Source organism: Peromyscus californicus, unplaced genomic scaffold, assembly GCF_007827085.1.
Source record: "Peromyscus californicus insignis strain IS unplaced genomic scaffold, ASM782708v3 Scaffold_20__1_contigs__length_68692818, whole genome shotgun sequence".
NCBI classification, from domain to species: Eukaryota; Metazoa; Chordata; class Mammalia; order Rodentia; family Cricetidae; genus Peromyscus; species Peromyscus californicus.
Window position 1 is genome coordinate 64,036,858 of NW_026294503.1, and position 19,466 is coordinate 64,056,323.

The 19,466-nt window shown below is 52.8% G+C and overlaps 1 protein-coding gene across 1 annotated transcript in view; it reads right to left on the bottom strand.

The window, feature by feature from the left end:
* Nucleotides 1-165: 165 nt before the first annotated feature.
* Fmnl3 (formin like 3) overlaps nucleotides 166-19,466 on the bottom strand; it is a 53,550-nt gene continuing 34,249 nt past the window's right edge. The window contains 25 exon segments of the mRNA XM_052748906.1: nucleotides 166-1,337; nucleotides 1,340-1,357; nucleotides 2,092-2,215; nucleotides 2,488-2,580; nucleotides 2,910-3,011; nucleotides 3,549-3,709; nucleotides 4,204-4,333; nucleotides 4,435-4,515; nucleotides 4,622-4,690; nucleotides 4,820-5,054; nucleotides 5,822-6,024; nucleotides 6,238-6,362; nucleotides 6,445-6,513; nucleotides 6,938-7,220; nucleotides 8,134-8,235; nucleotides 8,626-8,775; nucleotides 9,055-9,165; nucleotides 9,280-9,354; nucleotides 10,811-10,904; nucleotides 11,082-11,158; nucleotides 11,315-11,423; nucleotides 12,526-12,678; nucleotides 15,377-15,460; nucleotides 18,136-18,212; nucleotides 18,870-18,950. Coding sequence (XP_052604866.1) covers nucleotides 1,015-1,337; nucleotides 1,340-1,357; nucleotides 2,092-2,215; nucleotides 2,488-2,580; nucleotides 2,910-3,011; nucleotides 3,549-3,709; nucleotides 4,204-4,333; nucleotides 4,435-4,515; nucleotides 4,622-4,690; nucleotides 4,820-5,054; nucleotides 5,822-6,024; nucleotides 6,238-6,362; nucleotides 6,445-6,513; nucleotides 6,938-7,220; nucleotides 8,134-8,235; nucleotides 8,626-8,775; nucleotides 9,055-9,165; nucleotides 9,280-9,354; nucleotides 10,811-10,904; nucleotides 11,082-11,158; nucleotides 11,315-11,423; nucleotides 12,526-12,678; nucleotides 15,377-15,460; nucleotides 18,136-18,212; nucleotides 18,870-18,950 — 3,129 coding nt within the window. The 3' untranslated portion in view covers nucleotides 166-1,014.

A 19,466-nucleotide genomic window follows, 5' to 3' on the forward strand; every position in this document is an offset into this window, starting at 1 on the left:
TACTGTTCTAACATCTTTGTGAGTTGAAGCTCACCCAGGCAGGCTTCCCCAGCCCTCTAGGCTATCACTCCTGAGATGGAGCCAAACACAGCCCCCACCCACTCTCACATTCTCACGGCCACCCGAGCGCCCCCCCCCCCCCAAACCAGGTAAGAGAAGACAGCCTGGTGCACAAGACTTTGTTGAAGGGTGTGGGGTTTATGTACAAGAGAAAGGAAATGGTACATGTACAAAGACAGAGTGCCCCCAAACTCCCTTCAGGGTCAGAGACCCTAACAGGGAACTGAGCAAATAGTCTATGACGGTCCTCTATGTTGCCTGCTCCCGGCCAGAATCCACCTAGCTGAGGAAAGGTGAGACGATGGTACATCCTTCCTCTAGCAGTCTTGGAGCTGGTGCAGACAGTATTCTGTTCTTCATTCAGTGGGAAGACAGTGAGCAGGGTGGGGTCCAGGCCCTTCCTATCATTGTTTGGAGCAGGAAGTACCCTTCCAGAGAGTGGCCACCTGGGGTGAGCTGGTCCCACTGCCCCGTTCTCCATACTCAGTGTCAGCCCCTCCCTTTCCATCTTTGAAAGCCTCAAGTCTTCCCCCACAATCCTTTGGTTTTGAGGAAGTGGAGCAAGAAGCTCCCGGAAGAAGCAGGAGGTAATGCAGGAGAAGCAGCTGGCTCAGGAAGCCAAGATGCTGGATGCCAAGGTGGGTGGGACCAAGGGTCTGGAGGGCAGGACAAAAAACATGCCTCAGGTAGAATGTGCAAGAAGGCAGTGGGCCTGACATCCTGACATTGCTCCTCTACCCTTTTTTACTAGGGCTTAGCAGAGTGAGCCCAGGTAAAGAAGGGCTTTACTCTGTGAGATGATCTGATATTGGCAGAGTCCAGGGATCCATAAGCCTGGATACTTCTAGACCAGAGCTGACTATGGGACTGCAAAAAGAAAAAAATATATAGAGAGAGTACAGCATCCTCCTTTTTCATCCCATTAGACTCTAGTGGAAGAGGGGCCATCTGCCCTCACGAGCCAAAGCTGGAAGTGGTTTTTCCCAGCCCTGATTGAAGTTGAAGATGGTGGGGGCAAGGTGCATTATGGGAGGCACTAGGGAAGTGCCAGGTCCCTACAGCCCTAGTACCCACAGTGGCACAGGGAAGATCCAGCCTCAGAGCCAGAGTGGCTGTGGCGGGAACAGCACAGCCTTCTGCTGGGCCCCAGGTCCACTGTCCAGACTTGCAGGACTCAGAATTAAAGTACTTCTGCCTCCACGAGGGTCTCAGTGGGGACCTGGAGCCCGAGGAGGGCCACTGGGTGGTACAACACTCCTGGCTTGGTTGCGAATGACCGTGGGCTGGTGGTTGAAGCCTGTGGGAAAGACATATGCATGTGAACAGGCAGGGAGACTGAGCAGGACAATACCTTCTGGAGGACAGGGAAGAAGGAGTCAGCCATGAAGAGGATCAGGGAGGACCAGCTACAGAAGCTGCTGGTTGTTTTCAGAGGATGACATAGGATCTGAAGGCCACTCAGGAGAAGACCACAAGCCAACCAGATGTCAAGAAGCAGAGGTCATGGGACATGTGTCCCTGAGTAGCAGCTACTGCCAGAGCTCTTAAGGGAGGCCAGGATCCTGGATACCCCAGGAATGGGACCCCAGGAACCACAACCTTTCTGGCATAGCTCCAACTCTGGCCAGAGACTCCTTAGCCCTTGGGTCTAGTAGCTAGGGCGGAATTAGTGGGAGGAAACATGCAGGGGATAAATTGTTTCTCAGAGCATGCAGCATGCAAGAAGTGTGTCTCCATCCCTGGCAGGCTGCTACCAGATGCTTCTAAGGCATGCAGAGAGTGCAGCCATGGTGCCCAGTACCTGTCAGGGGCCCCAGCCTTGAGGGCTAACAGTTTGACTCATCGTGGTGGGCTGCATCACAGAAGAAGCGTGAGCCCCGCTTGGCAGTGCGGGCCGTGAAAGGAACACTCTTCAACACTATGGCCCAGGAGAGATCGTGGTCAGGTTTTATAGGGAAACAGACTAGGGAGAAGGACCAAAGGGGGTGAGCTCAGGCTTTGGGAATTGGGCCCAATGGACAAAGGTCCCACCTGTGATGATGTCCTCAATGGTACCATCCTTCCCCTCGTAAACAGGTCGGTGTTCCTTAGCTTGGCGCCGCCTCAGTTCTGCAATCAGCTCCTGCTGTTGCCACTTGTTTCTCTGGGATGGAGTCTAGGGCCAAATATTAGAAGGGGAAGGAAGTCGTCATTAACCTGACAAGCAACTGGTTCCTGTCCTGAGATGCAGTCTGAAGAGGCCCTACCGAGAGAAACCCTATGTCCTGTCCGTCAGGGTCTGCCCTCCCTCTGGACTCCTCCTTCAGGCACTCCAAGGGAGGGAGTGTGAGTGGGTGTGTCTTGGTTTTCCATGTCCTTCTGGCTCCCCGCTCCCTGCATCCTCAGTTTTTTGTCCTGCCCTCCAGACCAGCCCTTGGTCCCACCCACCTTGGCATCCAGCTTCTTGGCTTCCTGAGCCAGCTGCTTCTCCCGCATCACCTCCTCTTGTTTCTTGCGAGCTTCATTCTCTTGTTCTGCTTCCTTAGAGAGAACCAAGAGAGGGGGAGCGAGAGGCTCTCACAGGCTGGGAAAGGAGGGGCTGACACTGAGCATGAAGAGTGGGTGGCAGAGGGACCAGCTCACCCCAGGTGGCCACCCTCCGGAGGGGTACTTCCTGCTCCAAACAATGAAAGGAAGGGGCTGGGCCCCCACCCTGCCCACCAGTTCATGGTTAAGAGGCCTGTCACCAGCTTGCATGGTTCCTTTCTTAGGCCTCAGGAACTGGAAAAAGACTCGGACTTGAAGCACAGGCGCTCTCCCAACTAATCATTTTCTCTCAGCCAAACTCCTCCAGAAACTTTTCAACTTACCTTGTAAGAACGAATGAATCGGACAAATACTGGGAAAAACACAGAAGGAGGTGTGGTCTTGGGACTCTCGCCAAAGTAGCGCACAACTGCGTTGTAGGCCTCCTGGGTAAAGAAGGGGCAGACAGAAGGGTCATCCTGGGGGCGAGCAGCCCAGCATGCACACATGAACAGAAGGCCCGCAAAAGGCAAAGCCTAGGGCCGAAGGGAGGAAAACCAACTCCCCAAGCCCCTGTGAGCCAGAGAGAATGTGGGTGTCCCCAAGGTTCCCAAGAGTCCTAACTCCAGACATGGATGGACGTTTGCCGTCTTTAAAGTCCTTTGTTACGCCCACGTCATGCTCCCTAACAGCTGGCCAGCTGCCCCACAGAACTGCAGCTGGATGCTGCCACAAAGTTGCCTAGTGTCTTGGCTCTAGCCCAGGGGTTCTCAACCTTCCTAATGCTACGACACTTTAGTACAGTTCCTCATGGTGTGGTCATCCCCAACCATACAATTACTTTCGTTGCCAATTCATAACCATAATTTTGCTACTGTTATGAATCATAATGTAAATATCTGACATGCGGGGTAAGGGGTCACGACCCACAGGTGCAGAGTGCTGTTCTCGATGTTTGTTGCCTACTCCAAATCCTGGCTCACCTCAGCGGTCTTGGCATCACGCTGGAGCTTGTCCAGCTTGCCTTCATTGGTACTGAGGAAGTTCCGAAGGACGCTGTTGTCGTGAATGCTGCATTCCCGTCGAATCAGCTCCATGCCCCGGCCCAGTTCTTTCACATCCAGCAGCACGTTCTCCAGGGACACTATTTACCAAGAGGCTTGCTCAGGACTATGACATAGACATCCAATGACATTCACGTAGATAAGTCCACGTCAAGCAGACTAAGCTCTCAGCAGTGGGAAGGAGTAGAGGGTCAGAGTTCATGACCCCAAAGAACAAGGTAGCAAAGGAAGACAAACCACTGAGACTGCTGGTCTCCAGGCGGGAGCTACCTTGGGCCCGCTGTGGTTTTTCATGGGCAGGGCAGAAACAGCAGTACTGCATGCGTGTAGGGGCTGTGTAGGTTTTCTAACCACATCGTATAAACGGTAGAGAAATGCAATCTCCGGGCCAGCCTAAGGGAAGCCTGATCCCACTTGAGCTCAGAGGAGGGCTCCCTCTGGAGTGGCCCCTGCTCACGGCTTTAGAGGAAAGTATGAAGTAGTAAGGAAGAAGAGCCAGAAGTGGGCCCAGGTGTTCCTCCTGCTCCGCTTCCGGAGACTGCCCCGGGCTGGAGGCAGGCAGGGAGCCGCTCACCTGCTGCAGCCTTCTCCACGAAGTGCAGCTCCTGCCAGAAGGTAGCCAGGTCTGGGTACTTCTCCCTCACCGTCAGGGCGATGAAGTGCAGCAGTGTCATCTTGCGGTCGGTGGACTTGGTGTCCAGCAGCTGGAAGGCAGGGGCGGCAACAGAGAGCTAAGCACCCTGGCTCTAACCACGGTGTTCCAGGCCCTGCACACGATGCCCCTGCCATCCCCCTGCCACCTTACCAGATCCAGGCTCTGCAGCTTGAAGCCATACACAGCACCTCGCTTGCTGCTGTTCATGTAGTTCCCCAATGCAAGTATGATCTGTTCAAAGATGCACAGAAGGCAGGTCACGAGAGGCCCCAAGGACTTCCTCCTCTGTCTAGTAGTACTGGGGACCACCAGCACCCCAGTCACCCCCTTTCCCAACCTCCAGCATCTGCTTCAGCTTCTGTGAGGACTTGACGGAGGCAGAGGCTGCGATGATGGCGTTCAGTTGCTGGAAAACAGGAGGAACACCGAGTCACCCAGGGTGGGAGAAGGATGGCGTCAAGGGGTAGGGCCGGAAGAATGGACCGCAGCCATGACTAGTGACAGCAGTACAGGGTGATCAGGGAAGAGGCTGTACCGGTGTGAGCATCTGCAGGTTGTCCTGGAAGTTGCCCAGGAAGGCCATGCCAGCCATTCGCTGGGTCAGCCGCTCCACCTTGCTGAAGAGCAACATGAAGCGGTCCTCAGCGGCCAGCTCCTCCAGGGGCTGCCGTTCACGCTCATACTGCCGCAGCAGCTTCACCTCGGCCTCTGTGGGCAGGAAGCGCATCAGGCACTCCACGAAGTCCACAGGTAGTGTCTGTAAGTCAAACCTGTGCAGGAAGAGCAGCAGTTTAGGTCTGACATCTGTCCACATCTTCCCTCACCCGACACACTGGTTCAGCCCGAGGCAGAGCACACTGCTTCATCTGTCATCATGTTAACAGTACTCCTAGGGGAATATCCGTGTTTGTTTCAGACAGGATCTTGCTATGTAGTCCAGGGCAGTCTCAAACTTGTGAGTCTCCTACCTCTGCTACGAAAGTGCTAGGACTACAGACACATAGACGATGCCTGACCCCCTTGCTCCTGTTAAGTCCTTCAATGTCTTCCCTCTGCAGCTATGGTAAAGTTGAAGCAACTGGAATGTGGCCTGCAAGACCTCTGCCCACTTTCTACCCTGTCTGGCCTAAACACTAAAGGCAGATTTCAGTTTCAGTACTCAGTATACCACGCTGCTTCCTCCAGGTCCTGACTTGGACCAACTTGTGCAATTCCTTCAGTCTTAGTTAAGACCCTGCTTGGGACGTCTTCCCTTACAGTGCTCAGCCACCTGGCTCTCCTGTCTGTGCTCTGCTAACATGGCGGTACCCCGTCTACACTCTTCCTACCACACTTCTTCCTTCTGGGCTGAATGTGCAGCTCCTCTCACTGTGTCTAACACCAAGCATGGAGTCGATACGCTGTTTGGGCCAGTGGATGACTGAGAAGTGTGAGCAAGTCCTGTCAGGAGCCCTGGAGTCTAAGAGAACCCACTGCTGTGGGGAGAATTGGGAGAATAGCTGTCTGGGGACCAGGACCAAGTTAGTGGGAGCCTCACGTGTGGATGGCCCTGCAGATCTCCTCAGCAGAGCGCCCAGCCTTGCGAAGGGTGATAGCCAGGTTCTTGGCACGATTGGCTTCCAAAAGGGTCACCTTGCTGGCAGCCTTTTGTGCTGTCTTATTCTTGGAGCAGATGAGGTCAAGGGCAGGACCCTGAGCTTTTGTCTTAAATAACTCTTCAAACTTGTCCAGGTCTAAGTCCTGACAGAAGCAGATAAGAAGGGACGATGTTGAAGGCTCACACTATGACAACACCTGCTGCCACATGCCCTGCAAGGACCCAATCATGGTCCCTAAAGCTGATATAACATCAGTTCTGTTCTGCAAAAGCTCTTCCAAGACCAGATCTAGCTGTAAGGGCATCTTGGTCCTCAACCCCCAACCCCACCCTTCTGGACCCTAGAACCCTGTCACCTCCAAGATCTTCTCATCATCAAGTTCACTGAAGACAGTGCCATTGATCTGATTGGGTTTCAGTGCTGTCCAGTTGAAGACTGGCAGCCGGAACTTGGTCTTGATAGGTTTCTTGATTCGAATGGCTAGTTTTGGAAGGAGGCTGGGTGTAAGGCAAGGGCCAAGGAAAACCCCACCAGCCTTGCCCAGATCCCTGAGGACACTCACCTGACAGGCCCACTGTTAACACCACAGAAGGAGCAGCGCCAGGGAGAGGAGGGGCAGGGGGACACTTGTCTGGGGAAGAAAACATGCCACAGTGACCCAGAGGTCCCAAGACTCCTTCCAGGCTGCTCAAGCTCTGCCTGTATCACCTGTCCTTAGAGACCCAGAGAGGATGCTGTGGAGAGTCTGATCAAGCTAATCCAGGCTGCTGAAGGGGACAGTGACTAGCATCACTGACGGGGTTTATTCTGTCACAGCGTAGCCCTCTGCCTGGCTGCCTTCAGGGTAATTCAGAGCAGCACCCAGAGATCCTTGACAAAACCTGCTTCCAACATTCCTTCATCTGATTCCCCAAATTCTGGTCCTCCCTTAGCCCTCTCATCCTGACTTGATATCCCCCCAGCCCTCAAATGATGCAATTTCCTAGCTGCTCCCCGAGACTAGGGTCTTGGCCTCACAAAAAACCTGCCCCTCCCAGCTTGGAAGTCTCAGTTACCTGGTAGTGGCGGAGGGGGTGGGGGCAAAGGCGGAGCCGGTGGAGGGGGCAGAGGAAGGGCCTCCTCAGCAGGTGGGGCTGGAGCCAGCAGGTCCAGGTCAGAGGGTGGCATGCCCTCCCCCAACTCTGTAGGGCCTATCCTGGCTAGGGCCTCGCTACCACCTACGGACTCCAGGCCCCGGGCACTTGGCTCCAGGTGGCGTCGGCGTTGGAAGGCCTCCTCCTTCTCTTTAATGAGCCTCCGAAGAGTGCGCACCTGGTGGTTTGTGTTCTCGTACGTCTCCTATCAAGCAGACAGCAACGTTGAGGAAGAATGGGCTGAGGGTTAACAATCACTTCCCCTGGGAGGCAGGAGTCCTACCCACTAGACAGATTCTCAAGGAGCTGGGGTCATCTCAGTGAGAGGGTGCTCAACACACAAGAAATTCCGGTCAGAGGAGAGCAAAGCTGAGGTGTAGTGGGCACAAGTGGGGGAAGAGTCAGCTTGCTTCCACAGGTATCCTGATAGGTCCTTCACTCTGCTCAAGCCTGTTCTCACTGCAGGGAGCCCTCAAGGCTGAGGAAAAGGATGCCCCTCATTTGAAACTCCCATTGGTCCCCTGCCAGATGGGCACAGCTGCTCTCTCCACAGACCTCCATTATTGTCTGTGGATAACTGCTCAGATGGAAGCCTCACCGATAAGCCTTGTCTTGGTGAGCTCTGTATCCCCCTAGCTCCTTGTATAGTACTTAGCAGGGAAGAGCAGATACACACTGAGCTGAGCTCAGTAGCCAACATAATCATATTCTTCTGCAAGAAAAAGGAGGTTGTAGCACGGCTTTGTAATTAAATTATAAAGTTAGGTGCAAGAACACAAGAAGTCCTGCCCTTCAGAGGACGCCTGTAGACAGTCTAATAAATAGACCTGGGCTACTTTGAGCATGCTCAGTAAGCAGAGCTAAGGTGCATTTGGAGAAAAAGCCAGCAAGTGGGCAGGAAGAAGATGGCTGCTTCCTCTCTTCTGAGTCTGGCAAGCTCTAGCTTCAACCTCTCTCCAGATAGAAAAGGGAGGAGCTCAAGATCACCGTCCACCCTTGCCTGAGTGCCTTGAGGATAGATCAGTTTCTTCCCTTGACATGATTTGGTTAGAAGGGGAAAGCCCTGTGGACTGGGCCCCGGGTCAGCGGCAGCCCCCCCCCTGTCCCCCCACTGGCACCTTGATGCTCTCCAGCTCCTTTTCCCGCTGCAGCAGCTGCTTCTCCAGTTCCGCCACCCGCATCATATTCTCATTCTCCAGGTCCAGCAGCTTCTCTGTGAGCTACAGAATGGAGAAGGCCTGTTCAAGGCTGTGTTCGAGCCTGAACACTCAGCATAACTTGAAGCCAAACCAGGACCTGAAAAGCAGTGCCCCAAAGGCAGTCTGTTCAAGTGGCTTCCCTACATGACTCTCAGGGGCCAGGAGTCCTGATACTATGAAACAGCAACAGGTACAAGGTGAACAGTAACAGTCCGTCCCCAGTTTAAGGCCATCTTATACCCAGCCACAGAGGTCAGCACCTTCCAGTGGGGTCTAGAGAGACTCAGTGGTTCAAGAGCCTTCCTGTGGCTCAATCTGGAGGCAGGCAGGTCAGCTCAGGGTTCCTGGAACCCAGTTGTGCCCATTCTCCCAGCCTTCCACAGTGGCTCCTGACAAGCCAAGGATACCTACGTGGGACACGTGCTCTTCCAGCTCTTCCACCTTTTCCAGGGCTACATTCTTGGTTTCAGCATCTTCCAACAACCCCCCCACATCGAACACATTGTCCAGGTATGCCTGGATCTGCACCTGCAGCTTCTCGCTCTCCGTGTGCCTTGACTTCTAAGGAAAGAAGTGCGGGAGTCAGTGTAGATCTGAGAGGAAGCATCACTGCTTCCTAACTACCTCCGAGAGCATGTAGCCAGGGTCTTCCAGCCCCACCCATGCCTGGCTGGCCCTGATAGAGCTGCTTCATTGGGAAGATGGACACTGGCAGAAGAGCCTCCGTCTCAGTCCAAAGGACACAGGCAGGTTCCAGAACCATCTAGGCCCTCTGTGCTGTGTCTAGGCTGATCCTCTACCCTACAACACTTCACCTTTTCAAGACCCTCACCAGTTTACCTGCAGGAATTCCTCCAGCCCCAACTTGGTAAACTCATATTGCAGGTGGACCCGGAAGTTCATGTCCTCCACTGAGTGCACCACAATGTTGATGAACTGCATGCAGGCCACCTGGTGGGGGGCGCGGGGTGAGAGGCGGACTCTCAGAACACACTGTGAGTGTGGCCTGGCTTCAGCAGCACAAAGCCTCAATGGGCATGGCATGCACCTGTCCCAGGTCCTCACCATGAAGTCAATGTTGCTGTCCTCATTCCGGAAATACTCCATTAGCTTCTCAAACCGATGCAGTTCTTTACACACCTGAAGGCGCAAACACTCCTCAGGGGAAGGGTCTGTACCCTGCAGAACCTAAGGCCCCAGCCTCCGGTTCCCAGGAACACGGAGGCAAAGGCACGGTTCAGTCCGGGGTTAGCCACAACTTGGTGCGGCATGGTGGCTGGCACCTGACTTCCTAGCTAGCCTTCAGGAGGCCGAAGCAGGAGGACTGCCCAAGTCTGAAGCCAGCTTGGGCTGTAAAGTAAAAATCTGTCTTAAAAAAACAAAAACCAAACAAACAGACAAAAGAAATCCAAATATATGTGTAAATAAATAAAACAAAAACAAATTAACCCTAACTCTATGCAGGGACTGTGCCAGTTTGGACACCAGAAGAAAACCCAGGACCTGGAATCTGGCCCCGGGTCTGTGACCCTCCACCACAGAGGGAATCCAGTACAGCCTAGGATTTTGGTGTCTCTAAAGTAGTCCAGAAAGACACACAGCAGATCTGAAGCTGTCACGTTACAGGAGGAGGACAAGGAGGAGGACAGGAGCTGAGCCATGGCTGTGGCAGGAGGCTGGGCCCCAGGGGAACACGGAGGAGGTGTCAGTATGCAGCAAAGCCCTCTGCTGAAAAGGGTCCCGGGCTCCTTTGAGTTTCTGAACTTTAAGGAGGAAGAGCTGTTTCCTGAACCAAACAATGGATGCGAGGGAAGAGGCCCGGAGAGGAGGAAGGGGTGGGCCCACAGCTGTGGCTGGATGTTGAGGAATCCCATGTTCAAGCAAACTGGGGTTTCAGAGGTAGACCTCAGGATGGGAAAATTCCACACCCAGTTCTCTCTTCCTTAACTAATCGCCTTCTCCTTCCCTGAGAACAGACTTGCTTTGGATTCCACCTGTGGGCTAGCTGCGGCAGAACCACCCGGGGGGTCTAATAAAGTGAAGATGATGCCCAGGCTCCCTCCAGTGGGTCAGGAGTAGAGCCCGTGCCTAAAACAAGAAAAACGTGTGTGTTTTGCCTACATCAGTGTATATGCATGTGTGTACTGTGCCTGTGGAGGCCAGAAGGGGGCACCAGATCCTCTGGAACTCGAACTAGAGGCAGTTAGTTGTGAGCCCCTGGAAACTGAATCCAGGGCCTCTCCAAGTCAGCAAAGGCTCTAACTACTGAGCCATCTCTCCAGTCCCAGTCTGCATTTTCAATAAGCTCCTTTGGTGATTCTGACAGTATCAGGTTAGACACTGCAGTCTATCCCAGAGCATCATTAACTGGCCAACTGGGAGGTGTCATGGAACAAGATCTAGAGACCTAAGCTCTGCTTTTCTTTCTTTAGTTCTGCTCTCACTCTGAAGCAGGCTGCTCAGTCAAGCAGTTGTTTTAAAATCACTAGAGACCCCAGTAAATGGGATCCTCACATTTTCCTCTAACACACACACACGGGGGGAGGGGGGGGGGGACGGGACCCGGGGGGCGGCAGAGAACATGCAGAAGACTAACCTCTTTAAAATTGTCAAAGGCAGCAAGGATGATTTCATGTCCTCCCCGCACCAAACACACAGCTGCCAGCAGCTCCAAGACCAGGGCTTTGGTCCTAAGGATGAAGGAAGATTAACATCCTCAGTCCCATCCAAGCCACCACAGTTCATGTCTTTAGACACTTCTCCAGCAGAGGAGACCCTGACTGACAGACCCCAAAGCGGGTAGGACTTGTCAAAGGTAAGTCAGGATCTTCAGCTATCTGGGCACAATGAGGAAGGAAGGAACGCACCTTGGATTCTTGTTGTTGAGGCTAAGTGCAATCTCATTGACAGCATGGGGGTGGGACATGACCAAGTTGAAGCCATACTGCAAAGGAAAGGAGAGGAGAGGCCCTTGACGGTGGGAAAGGGGAAGCCAGCAGGTCCCCCGCTAGCAAATCTTTCACAGGCTGGTGCTCAGCTGTCTCGGTTTAACATATGAGGCAGAAGGAGTAGTGCATCCATGGTGAGCATCATCCCCTACCTGATAGTTCATGATGGCTCTGAGACAGAGGATACAGACGTGGACATCATCCTTCTGGCTCACCAGGCGGGAGTTCTTCAGGGCCCTGCGGCCAGGAAGAGTACTGTACCTGGGGAAAAGTGCCACGTGATCAGGCTGGAGACAAGACTGCTGGTGAAGGCTCTAGACACTAGGCTGCCCTTGAAGCAGAAGAAATGGGGGAAAGAGGACCTTGTACCAACGGCTAAGACAGCCAGGGTGCAGGAGGCAGGGGAGTCAGCTTCTATTCACCTCCGTGGGACAGGCCTTTGTCAGCAACTCCCCAGGACCCTAGCTTTATACTCTGTCAAACATGCTAACCCCAGGCACCCTCGGAAATACAAGACTGTTTCGAGGACTTTGTGGTTCTTGGGATGGATCACAAAGACACATATCTGAGACTTCCCAGCTCTCACTGTGAGTTACCACATCTTGGCACATTCAGGGGGACAGGTGCATCTCTGCTCTCCCCTCATTCTAAAGCCCCCAAAGGCAGAGCAGACCCCTACAGGCCTTACGAAGGCTAGGGCTATGCCTGGCTTTGTATCAACCCTCCACTGTCTTAATGTTTTGTGAGAAGAGGAAACACACATGGAATCTGTTCCTGCAAGACCAGAGTGGTGAGCAGTGTCCAAGACACAAAACCCAAGGAGAGAAAGCAGCAGAGCCGTGGAGGAGACAGGCCAAAGGAAAAAGCTATGGGTGTGCAAGGACAGCCTCTTGGTAAAAGGCTCCGAGGAGGATCCAGTTCACCAATGGGACTGCTCTTGAGAACCCAGAGACAAATGAAAGCGTGACTTAGGAAAGACCTGAAGGGAAAGGAAGGAGCAGCAGGCAGGTGGGGCTCGTCTTCAAGCCACTGACGGGAAGAGTTCACGAGGGCAGGAGGCGAATCAGCCAGCAAAGCCCAAGCCCTACCCAAGGTCGGAAAGGAATGGCTCCAGAGTGAGGAAAGGAGAGCTGGAACTCCAGGTGGGGTGGCACAGCTGAGGACCGTGTACTTACCCAGGACAGACTGCTGGGCAGAGTCAGGGAGACAGAGAGAAGATGAGAGACAGGCGAGCAGGCAGAGGGCAAGAGAGCTGAGCCTGGAAGCAAGAGTGAAGGAGGGGCATGAGCACTCACCGGCTTCCCAAGACCTGGACGGGGCTGGGGGGGCGGGGGGCAGGGAGGCAGAGTAAGCGCACACATACCGGAGCACGGACTGGCGCGCAGAGCGAGCGAGGCTGTTGGTGAAGGGGGCCGACAGGGCGCTGGGCGGCTGCAGGTCCTCGATTGACCTGCTCCAGGACCGGAGCTTGTCAAATGCACCATCATCGCCACTCTCCAGACCCTCAAAGTCAAACCTGGAGCATGGAAGGGCACACATGCGCACACGCAGGCACATACACAAGAGGAACTCTGTGCCAAGCCCCCAGCAAGCCCACCTCCCACTCTTCAGGCCTCTATGGCAACACAAAGCAAGGGCAGCAAGGACAGAAAACAGAATTAGGCATCAGAGACCTAATCCTGGTTGCAGCTATTGACGTCAGACAGGGCAGAGGAGGCTCAAACGGCTCTGGGAGGGGAGAGCTGAAGGTTTCTCTGTGGCCCAAGGACTGCGGGGGCTGGCTGGCTTCCTGTGCTCCTAGCTTCAAACGGGACATCTCGAGTCACCACAGCTCTACTTAAACAAATCTATACTCCAGAAAGCAGAGGGATGGACCAGCTGCAGGTCTCGCTCACTGGACAACGGCAGTGGACTAAGTACTCAGAGCACCTAAGTAGCTAGGTCATCAAGAATTGGATAGGCCTGGAAGGAAAACAATGGGGTTCCTGAAAATCCAAAGTTGGTCCTTGAAGCTTAGGAAGTACATCACTGTCCCATCCTACCACTGGCTTCTGTGGACTGTCTCTGTTTGGCTTTTTAGTGCCGAGGAAGAGCTAATCCTGCTAGGCTAGTATGCTAACAGGAGGTCCCAGTGAGCTACACTCTAGGCCTTTTTTTCTGTGATTGACTACAGGAGGCTTCTGTGTTTTCCTCCCTAGCTTCAGCTTCCCTAGACGAAAGAAAACCATAGGCTGAGGCTGATGGGGCATTCCAGCTGCTGGAGAAGTCAGTGTCATTTGGGCTACTTCCTGTTACGTGTTCCTTACCTTAAGAGTTGTGCTCAGGGCAAAGAGGATGACCGAGATTCCACACCACCCGGGCCGTCCCTTATATTTCTTCACAGAGTACACACCCTGAGAAGCAGTTTCGCCCATCCCTCCTCCCCTGTGCCCCTGTAGCCACTAAGAACTGGGGCATATCTCCCAAAGGCTTTTTCCCACAGGCCATCTGGCTCCACATGAATGCCCAGTGTCAAAGGCCGGGGCTTTCTGGAACAAGGCACACCACAGGTGCTGGAAGCTCCAGAGGAGGCTGCAGTAGTCATCAGAGTCCTGACTTCAGGAGGAAGTTAACAGGCAATCCGGTCAGGTTCCGAGTTCTGACAGGGGTGATGTCCACCCATCAACCATGGCACTCCTAGGCATGGGATGTGTCATTTACACATGCACACCTTCTCTCAACCTAGCGGACGCACCTCTTTCCTCTCAAGGCTTCCCAAAACGTATTCTCTCTCACTCCCTGGACTCACTGCACTCAAAGGCACTGCCCTAGACACCAAAGCATTAAACGTCTGGTGTATTCTTGGTTGAGAGCAACTGGGGTTTGTTTGCTTTTCAAGAAGGACAGGCATATTTGGGGAAATATCTACATCTTTTTACTGTAAAAGTTCTGAACTAAAAATTCACTTAAGCAAATTGTTTTTTCCATTTCTTTCTATAAAAAGATTATTTAAAGGGACAGGAGGATCATGAGGTATGAGTTCTGCAGAGATCTGGATGGAGAGTGGTCTACTCTAAGTTAAAGAAGATGACCTAGGAAGGGTTACAGGGAAGCAGCATCTGGGAGAGGCTTCCGTGTGCACCCTTGAGGAGACACACTGGGCATAAGGGCAGGGACAGCAGAAAAGCTAAAGTCTAGGCAAGGTCCAAGGCTCGAGCCCGGGCTTCTCCAGACTAGGAACATTCAATATGAGGGCGCCATGGGAAGTTGAGAGCAAAACCGAGACCCAACCTCCCTAGGCTGATTGTCTAGGTGTAAGACCGCACATGTTGGTGATGTCATTTACCATCACAGGCAGCCTTCTTTCCATACATCTGGAAATTACAGGCAGGCATATCACCCAGGTAATAAATTAACAACAGAGCAGTCACCACAGAGGAGGCCTATGTTCCAAATGCTAGGTGTGAGACACACCTTCTCATCTAATCCCTTCAGTGAGGAGGACAAGGCTGCTCCAGGTTCCTCAGATAGCGCACAACACAACTAAGACCCAAACCCACCTTTGTGTGACTCACAAGCCCGCATTCACGCGCCTCGCCATGCCATCGCTCCTGTGCCAACCCACCACTAACTGCCTCCACGTGAAAAGGGTATTGGAAAATGCTCCCAAATGCTTCATCTATCTGCTCAGGTCAAAGGTCATGCTCACTGCACTTCTTCAACAACAGGCCTGTAGTAACCCTCTCACATCTCAGTGCCTCATGAATACTCAATTTTGTAGAAATGGATAAACCCTACCAAGGTATTTCCCTGAGGAGCCAGGAAATGTTTTCTTAGCCTGTAGTTTGACACTTAGGTCATTTGGGTTTTGATTCCAAGCTCCCTTTCCATACTGTTCTCATCATGCTCCCCCAGAACATGCCTTCCACTCCAGCTAACAGGCCGCCCCTTGCTGGTTCCTGATCGTCCCTTGTCTTGCCTTGCTCACTTCCACACAAATACCTGGGCTACTTCCTCCTGTCTTGAGTTGCCCATTCCCATCTTCTCTGCTGGGATCTCACCCTTCCTTCTCCTCCTCCCCCATCTCCTCCCATGCTGGAGACTGAGCCCTCAGCCTTAGCACATGGCAGGCATGGTTCCGCTGCTCTGCATCCCCAGCCCTCACCGTTCTAAATAGACTGGACTATGTGCTTCCTTCCCAGTGGGTCCCCAACCTTAGCCCTTGTGGTACTCACATGACAGAACACTGGGCAAATGACAAGTAATCCACCAGCACATCCAGGCCTCTGTTTTCATCATTGAGAAACTCCCTCACCCACCTGCAGACACAGGAAACAGTGGATGGAGTCTGTAAACTGGTTTGGTTTAGTGGAGGGCTCTGACCCAGCAATCTAGCAACAAATGTGTGCTCCTGTATCCTACTGGAACCTAGTGTCAGGCTGAGAAAATCCTGAAAACCAACATCTACAACATCGATTTGTGATCTTGTCAGGAGCCTGGACCTCCCACAGGCAGGGGAGCCAGAGATAGGGAAAGTATTTCCAACACCACTTGCCTTATCACAGATGAGCTTCAGCCAACAAGATTCCAGCCAGTCTCTCCTAGTGGGCCAAGGCTATAACCCAATTATTTCCTGTATCCCTTTGATCTGATACAATGCTAGGCACGAAGCCCTTTCCCACTGTGTGCTGGAAGAATTGAGGAGGCATCCAGAGCATTTGCCACTCAGAGAGCTGTGTCTGAAAAAGCCAGCAAGTCCCCTATGCCATAAATCTCAGTCAGAGATCCTTACTGGGCCAAGGGGCTCTCCACTGAGTTCAGTCTTGAGAAGCAATGAGCAAAGATTGTTGTGTGAGTTCTGTGTTCAACTGGAGTGAGTCTGGCAAACCGAAAAAGGTCGAGGACACTTAGGAACTCAAACTCCAGTATGTCATGACTCCCACAGTCACATGAGAACGTGGGAAGGAAGGCAGCAGGTGGGCGGACAGAAGGACAACGACCTGGGGCATTTTGGCTTTCCTTTTGGACCGTGCTATCTCTGGAATAAAAGTGAAGAGCCTGCCGGGCGGTGGTGGCGCACGCCTTTAATCCCAGCACTTGGGAGGCAGAGCCAGGTGGATCTCTGTGAGTTCGAGGCCAGCCTGGGCTACCAAGTGAGTTCCAGGAAAAGGCGCAAAGCTACACAGAGAAACCCTGTCTTGAAAAACAAACAAACAAACAAACAAAAAAGTGAAGAGCCAATTCCCTCAGAGTTGTTGGGACTGTTGTATGACAAGTTCGGTCCACTGTACCCACTGTTCTCCTGAGTGCTCTATTCACTCTGGAATGTCCATGGGACCACATAAAGCAGCTGTATCCATCTGCCCTGCAGGGCTTTTACCCCACAGCTGGATACCAGCTCCATGCTGGGCAGCCACACCCAGAGCTGAGAGAGGCTGGACCTGGAGCACCAGGCTTGGCTGATTTGGCAGCAAGCTTCAGCTGAAGCTGACACTGGAGCCGCCTGAAGTGAGCTTCCTCTCTGGGGGCCGACAGGCCTCCCATTTCCTGTCTGTCTGCTCTCCAGCTCCCCACCCCCTTCTCATTTCCTGTCTGAGTCTACACTGCTATTTTAGGGATCCTGACACTTTGAAGGAGAGGTTAAAGGGCACTTTGACAAGGCAGAAAAACCAATACAAACCAGAAGAGCTAGAGAGCTCTGGAATCCTGCGCTGGGGCAGCGTCACCCTGCAGCATGAACCCCCATCCACTGCCAGTGGGCTCAGTCCTGCAGAACCCCCCATGATCCCTCACTAGCCGGACAAACTTCCTGAAGAGAAAGAGTCTGTCTTCTTCATAGAGCCAACCAGAGAAGCCTCAGATTGGACGGCAGGGGCTTGGCCACACCTTTCTCCATGGCTTTCCATGTCTGGGTCACAGATGACTGGTGTGGAAGCCATGGTTTGGCTAGCACAGCCCAGCTCCCAACCTCAGGAACTGTCCCTTTCCTGTCCTCTCCTGTGCCGCTTCCCTTCTGACTGCTGCTGCAGCTGGATACAGACAGATATCCTCTCCCCTAACAGCTCCAGGCAGGTTTGGCCTGGAGGTAGACAAGCAGGCTGCTGCTCTGACAAAGAGGAAAAGCGGATGAGGTCATTTGGCTCTGTCCACCTTACTCTCAGGAAGCTCAGGGACTTAGGCTGGCATCTGCCCAGAAACCCCACCTCACCTTTTGCTGCTCACCCACTGAGGCCCCCTACCTGAGGTGCTGGAGTCCCACCTCACTACCCTTTCTGCACAGGTGTGCACACACCTCTGTCTGCCTCTTCTCATCTCTTTCTCACTCTTGCTGGGACGGCATCACAGGACTGAGGCACTGTCCCTCCGACCCTCGCCACATCAGCCCTTAGCTCCCTCAGCACCACCTGGTACCCCACTCGGTCTGAAAGACCCCCACAGATCTCAATGTGTTGACAGCAACAGGACCTGTGAGGACAGGAGACGCCCAGTGCCCGGGCCTCTCTGTCTCACATCTTTCTTTGGTGCTTCAGGAAGCCTCTTCTGTTTATGTACTAAGTTTTTTTTTCTTCTTCTTTTCTCAAACAAACAAATAATCTGTGCACCAAAAAGTCTAACTAGTCACCAATTAGGCACTAGGTTTCATCTATCAATATAATATATTCTCACATCCCAACCTTTGCTGGGCCTCTCCTGGCCCAGGACCAGACCACAGGCAGACTCCAGTCTTAGCTGCTATGGGAATGTCTTCTACTCAAAGCCACAGGACCCCAAGAGAGGCCCCAAGCTTGCCAGAAGTAACTGGTCAGCAGCTGGCAGAACTGACGGGTGGAGAAGCTGGAAAGGGCTTATCTAGAGCTCTGTAGAGCCAGAGTCTATTCAAGAGACAGCCTTGCTTCATGGCAGGAAGGATAAACCAACAAAGGGCACCAAAATCTGTGTGGCTGACAGTGTTTGGTGCCAGGGAGCGAGGCCAGGATGGCCGGGCCTGACTTACCCAATGTGGTTGGTGCGAAGTGAGATCTCCAGCTCCCGCAGGACCTTGGTTGACTCCTGTACTCTCCTCCTGAACTTCTGTAAACATGGAATCTTTTGTCACTTGACAGACATTCCCTGTCAACTACTTTTCTTTAAGATTTTATTTATTTATGTTTCTGTGTATGAGTGTTTTGCCTGCATGTATATCTATGTACCATATGCATACACTGCCTATAGAGGCCAGAAGAGGATGTTGGATTTCCTGGAAGTGGAGTTACAGGAGTTGCAAGCCACCATGTGGGTGTTGGGAACTCAGCCTGGGTCCTCTGGAAAAACAGCAAGTTCCCTTAACTGCTGAGTCATCTCTCTAACCTCCCTTCCTCCATCAACCTTGTCTGTCTGTCTGTCTGTCTGGGAAGGGGGTGTGCAGCATCTTGCCATGTAGCCCAAGTTGGCCTGGAACTCACAATCCTCTTGCCTCAGTCACCTAAGTACTGGGATCACAGGCATACGCTATGCATTTTTATATTACAAATAAAAGAGGCAGAAAAGAAAACATGGGGATGACAATGTGCAATTACGGACCTTCCCTCCGGTACTGGATAGTCACTTAGGCCTCAAAGCCCAGATATTTAACTGTCAATATTCAAAAATCAGTGTCAAAATACTTAGCTCCAAGTCAAAAGGTTTGTGCCCCAACCCCCCAGGACCATGAAGGGCAGCAAGACAGGGCCTTTCCGTCCTATACATCACCTTCCGTGTTACATTGGGGTCCAAGAAGCTCTGAAGTTTCTGGATATAGGTGTGGGGAGGATTCTTCACCTGGAATCGTTCCTGTAAGAAAAAACACACGTGTGCACACAGAAACACAAAGTCCATGGAGGTCTAAGGACGGAGAATGCCGACAGAGCTGTTTGAGGGACTCAGCCTCCAGATGTCACCTGCCCCTTAGCATCATCGAAACCCTAGGTTCCCTTCCCTGACCAATCCCTGGGCACATTCCCACCTGTGGCTGCGGGCGGGCTCCTCTTCAGGCAATGCTCCCTAGCATCTACACTGCTTTTCTATGCCAGGGACTATTTTAGTCTACTGCTTGCTAAGATGCAGAGACCACAGCTGTGACTAGTACCTAAAGTGAATACAGAACTGGCTAACTGGCAGGCAGCTATGAAAGCCACAGCGAGGGGAGCTTTGCCCTGAAGAATCTAGCTTTTGTAGTTCTAAACTCTGCAGCTGGGGTTCAGCTAGCTTTGCTGTGTTCTTAGTCTTAGGGAGGTACATTGTCTGTGCTTTGCCCAGGAACTGGACCCCAGCAAGCAAATGCTGAAAGCTGTTCTCAGCTGGGTTCTT